The sequence below is a fragment of the Zingiber officinale genome, chromosome 8A, assembly GCF_018446385.1.
Source record: "Zingiber officinale cultivar Zhangliang chromosome 8A, Zo_v1.1, whole genome shotgun sequence".
Taxonomy (NCBI): Eukaryota; Viridiplantae; Streptophyta; class Magnoliopsida; order Zingiberales; family Zingiberaceae; genus Zingiber; species Zingiber officinale.
This window is the reverse complement of record NC_056000.1, coordinates 22,300,075-22,305,663: the sequence shown is the minus strand read 5'-3', so window position 1 is coordinate 22,305,663 and position 5,589 is coordinate 22,300,075. Positions and strand designations below refer to the sequence as shown.

General features: G+C 38.6%; 1 protein-coding gene across 1 annotated transcript; it reads right to left on the bottom strand.

Annotated features, from left to right (window-relative positions):
- Positions 1–1,411: 1,411 nt before the first annotated feature.
- LOC122007956 (choline-phosphate cytidylyltransferase 2-like) lies at positions 1,412–5,145 on the bottom strand. Its single transcript, XM_042563493.1, has 8 exons — positions 4,762–5,145; positions 4,380–4,493; positions 3,330–3,425; positions 2,794–2,836; positions 2,540–2,695; positions 2,361–2,429; positions 1,882–1,992; positions 1,412–1,752 (listed from the first exon to the last, which is right to left on the bottom strand). Exons 1-8 carry the CDS (start codon positions 4,989–4,991, stop codon positions 1,657–1,659), a joined length of 915 nt encoding a protein of 304 aa, XP_042419427.1. The 5' UTR covers positions 4,992–5,145; the 3' UTR covers positions 1,412–1,656.
- Between the last annotated feature and the right edge of the window lie 444 nt (positions 5,146–5,589).

Below are 5,589 nucleotides of genomic sequence, written 5' to 3'. Positions count from 1 at the left end.
TTTTGCTCATAGCTATGGACTACTTCTCAAATGGGTAGAGGCTGAGCCATTCACTAAGATAACCAAACAGATGGTTATCAAATTCTTATGTCAAAATATTGTGTGTCGGTTCGACGTCTCTCACAAGTTCGTCTCTCCTTCACTTAGTGGAGAAAAATAGCAGTAGTGAACAGTAGAGCATATAGAATCACAAGATATCATATACGTCCTCCTGTGAATTGGAACCGCCTTTTATAGTGTCACTGTAACGTCTATGCATATATCTCAAAGCGTATGCATGTTTTCCAAAGCATCCTAAGAAAAGACGAGTTAAAAAGTATCCCTAACACCTTTCCTTAAGCGAGTACATAAATCTATGATGTGACAAGCTAGAAGTTTTTAAAGTACGATTTTCTTACTAGACATGCTCAATTGTCAGTGGCACAAACCTCGAAAAAAGTACGAAGAGATATGTAGGTGGATCCCCCTGTAAGCCGACCAGAGGCCGCTCGATGGGGACAGAGGCCACTCGACGGGGACATCCCAGCTTAGTTGCATCGAACATAGCCGTTTTCCTTCACTCAGCTTTCCTGTTGTCGGAGGGTTGTTTTTCATTCGACCGGTCGTGACGTCCGATCGGCCGAGATGATGTTCCGCAGGATTTATTGTTTGTCTCTTAACCACAACCACAGGTTTTCCGTGGATGGCTGTCTAGACGGCTACGTCCCTCCGACCTCGGGGTCCGTTTGGCCAACTACGCTTGACCGGTGAATTTAGGCTTCTTACAGTCTTATCTTTGATCTCCACATCAGTCAGGTCTAGGGTTCAATTCTCGGGGTGTCATTGCCTGGGGTTAACGTCCCGGTTATGCGCTTTCAGCTGTGTACCTGCATTTACCTCCCTTCATAACCATGGGCCGGCTTTAGGGGATCACTGATGTGGCGGTTCCACATTTTTTGATCTCCACATCAGTCATTCTTCCCTTTTTTGATCTATTTTTGATGGACCTCTCTTCATCATCATCGTATCAAATATAATATAGTATAATATAATATTTTATAATTAATTTCTTGTGTTAATACCGAAGAGGTTGAAAATTTAAAATCTTTTTGACCAAGGCAACCATTTAAAACATTAATAGAGACGAGGATGGGGATTTAATCCGACGGGACCAGGATGAAAATTCTCTGATTAAGTAAAACCAAGATTGGGGTAGGGGATAGAGGCGGAGATACAATTCAAAAGTGGAGAGGACAAATCTATCCCGTCCTATTATCATCCCTTACTAACACATGGGCTACTTTTTCGAGTGGCAAATTATCACCTCTGTTTTTTTGAAAAAAAATATTTCCTTTGCTGTCGGAATGTAGAAACTGGCTAACCAGGTCAATGCATTTGGGCTCCTGTTGGAAAGAATGACAAAGAGCACAAATTAGACCAAAAAAAACTATATCATTATTTATTGTCATTCGTAAACATGGTGACGGTGAGTTATTCTTGTAGCGGGAGAAGGAAAAAAAAATGACAGCGATAGACCCTGCAAGTGGCCACTCACATATTTTTATATGTATCTGATGCACTCTTAACTGATTCTTCCTAGAGCTTTTGCATTACGTGGTCATTCAACCAGATCAACACCACTCAATTACAAGGGAACCTTACTCAAGCATACTATTCCTATGAGGCTAACGGTTCTTGCAGAAGATCGGCATCCATCTCTTTGCTTGACTGTCTCCTGAGCCTCTCCTGAATTCGGTCTTTGATGGCGGTCTCCTGTCGTGTTTATCCGACGACAGATTAGTATACACAAGTGTCATATAGAGAGAACAAAGAAAGGCATTTTGCAGAGCCGAGGCGAACCATTTTGTCAAAGAAAATTGATAGACAGATCAGATTACTGACCATGATATGGCAGTGTTCCTCGAATTTTGCAAGAAATCCTGCAATCCAACGATCGGCATTTTCTACCCATTCATCCCGATGCATCCCAGCAATTTTAGCTACTATATGTAGCTGCAGAAGGAAGTTGAACGCTGTAAGATTTCCGAACAGAATTTGGCAAACCCAGCATTTTTATTACATCATGCAGATTAGTTTTAGACAGTAAACTATGAATATTCGTAGGCATTATCGTGTAGATTCAGTATGAAAAATGAGAACATAATAAAGAGTGTAGGCATTATCGTGCATATCCATTTCCTTTATGCGTTGAAAATTCATTGTATTCAAAAAGATGGTTAAAGGATATCGCATGTTTCTCTAATATGACATATAAGAATGAAACACACTCCCAGAGGATCAATTATTTGAAGAAAAATCGGCACATCAACTATATCAAACTATTTACTGATTAATTCCAAATAACTAACAATTCAGAATACCTTTTCTTGCTGAGCCTTCATTGTTTCACGCAACTTAGTTATGCCCATGTTCACCCTCAATTGCTTCTCCTGACAGTAGTAAGATAATAGAATCAATTGAATAATGCAAAGAAATAAAGATAACACCGCAGCAAAGGCAACGGTATAAAATGAAGTGGGCTACAAACACAATATCTTGCCTTCACATAGCTCACACCAAGGTCTTTCCTTGTATATCCTCTCGCTAAATTGCGCATCACGTACTTATTGTAATCTTTCAAAATCCTCATTATAATATCTGAGGTAGATATGCCCTCTGTCCGTTTTGTCTCCTTAAATTTTCCAACCGACTTAACCTGCACAGGAATATACTTATGATTATCCAGTGAAAGTTTGAATTCAAAATTTATTATAATTAGATTGAATTTATGGCACATTCCACAGGAGAACTAACAAATTCATAAACATCATTTCCAGCTCCACTTGCATCTGCATATCTGCAAAGTACCACCATGATAAGCAATAATAAAATATAATTATAGGGTATTTGATGATAAATAATTGGCCAGTAGTCATTGCATGGTTAGCAATATATTGTTAGGAGTTCAAACACCATGGAGAATGCCCTTGTGGGCACAAAAAGTTTAGTTCACATGAAATGGAACAATTCCTAGTCCGTAAAATTCACTCAGGTACTGCAGTTGATAATAAGCGGTGCAGCCTATCAATTTGATTAACTCTTATCTTTACCTGATGGCAGAATTTTAATAAGAAAAGCAACATCAGTAATCACATTGACTAAGCAAAAGAAATCACATAAATCAATCCATTAGCAGAGAAACTACAGGCAAGTAATTCACTTGCAGATGTTGCATGAATGGTGTGATCTTGCATATTATGATGAAATCAAGAAGCATACATGATTGATCCAAGCTAAAAGACAACACTTTTATGAACTTGTTAATTAAGAAAAGATGATATGCATCTTACGGAAGGGCGTCGTGAGCAACATAGTCAATCTGGTGCTTGTCAAGGAACTCCTTTGTGATAACCCATGGAGCATCTGGAATCACTTCATCCACCCACCTAAGACGACAACATTGTAATGAATCAAATGCAACTGAAGGGGAAAATATAAAGCATGTAGCAATGCACGAGTGTTCTCAAAGTTGACTTCCCTTGAAGTTGCCTACCAATCATGGCTTGAATTGGGCAAGTTGCTTGTTGACTTAGTGTTCTTTCTCATAATTCTTTATCACACTTAGAAGTTGTCCTATTTTCTTAAAGACTAAGAAGCATCTAAAAATTCTCACAGAAGCAAAGTGAAAAATTCCATGGCAGTAATGACAAGAAAAATGTTACGGATAAAAGGATAAAGGCATTGCTCAGAGTTGATCATCCACAATCAATTTGCCTTTATTGTAATTAGCTAGCCCTTTCTAACATTGTGGCCAATCCTGTGTTTTATGATTGATAGTTACCACTTGAAATTGACTACCACTTCGTAGGCTATTTCATAAGTCACATCTCAACCATCAAATAGTTAGTATCTTACCAAGGCACAAGGAAGAAATAATTTTTGCTTTTTCATTATGCGAGTTTAGCATAACTAATATATACGTCCAATCTGAGAGGGAGTATCAAACTTCAAATATCGCTACAAGGCTACAACAGCCATAGCAGCAGTCCAGTCACCCAATATAACAGCTCTAAAGCACTTAATATTCAAGTAGTATATGTTGTCTTTTCAATAGTTTTTGTTGCCCTTTTACCAATTTGTATAATAGCCATTGAACATAGTTGTATGGGAAAAGACTATAATTAGATGTTAACACAGAAAGCAATTCATCCCTCAGAATGAATCCACTCTTCTTTGTTATTCTTACATTCTATCCTTGTTTCTAAATTCTTACAATTCGCCAACAACCTGAAGTCCATAATTTTTAGATTTATAACACCAAAGTACTCATAACAATAGCAGCAATATAGAATTGGATTAAAAAAAAAAAATCAGTGTAAGAAGGATGAAATGGTACAAACTTGCAATGACGAAGCGACTCATAGCGCTCAGATTCTGTCATGACCGTTTTCCCTTTGTATCTATGGGTTATTTCATCATTGCAGCAACCCACGAGTAAATAGGTGTTTGGAAATCTGAAGATAAAATGATTTTTCAGTTAATCAAGATGTCATTCAGAAGCACCGATAAGTCAAAATCATATAAACATTCAGTTCTATCAAAATCCTTATAACATTTCTTGCTCATGGAATTTCAGAATCGTCGGCAATAACCGAAATTATGTCATGCTACCTAAAAATCACCAAACCTAAAAATCGCTGCAACAGAAATCAACCACAACCACTTTCAACATATCGTCCTCATCGAGATGTTCGGTGCCAAAAGGCAAAAAAGAAAACTCACGACTTTTTGGCTTGTTCGAGAGCCCGGGCGTGCCCAAAGTGGAAAAGATCGTAGATCCCATCAGCGTAGACGCGGACGGGCCTATCCGAAGGAACCTCCTTCTGGATCTGAGGCGGCGGCACGGCTGCATACTCCATCGGCTCGGACTCGGAGACGGTAGACGCAGGGGGTTCCTCGGCCAATCCAGGCGGCACAGCGTCACCCTGGCGTTTGCTCTGCAACCTCGTCATCGGAGGCGTGCAATCTGAGCAAATTCCAGCTACGAGAATCCCAAGGCGGACTGGCGGAGGAGACGACGGCACGGAGCGGGAGACAAAGCGAGCGTGCGAAAGCGCACGCAGAGGAACGGTGGCTCGGTTGACTTCGGCCCTTTCCCAATAAAAATGAACCTAATAAACAAACGCAATCAAACTGGTCAAGATATTTTACTAAATATTGATTTCCTGATAAGAGAATTACCAAACTATCGCTCAAACGATAGCAAAATTTAAATGGCAACAATAAAAAGCGCGTCTCTTTTTATAGGAATTTTAAAAGGAGCACCTCTTTAAGCACCCCCACCATATCAATCCCCCACCTTAAACGAAGGCTACCATTCGCTACAGTTGCCTCGTATGTTGGCTATCCGATAAGTGATTGTTTTAATATATTTTGAAATTAGTTTTTAATTAATATAAAATATTTTATTGAGTATTTAATTTTTTTAATGTAAAAGAAAGATCGTTATAATAGAGTATAAGGCCATCCTTAATACATTCATCTATATTTACATTATAATAATTAGAAAATCATAATTATTATAACTGACTTGTTCATATAATATTTATA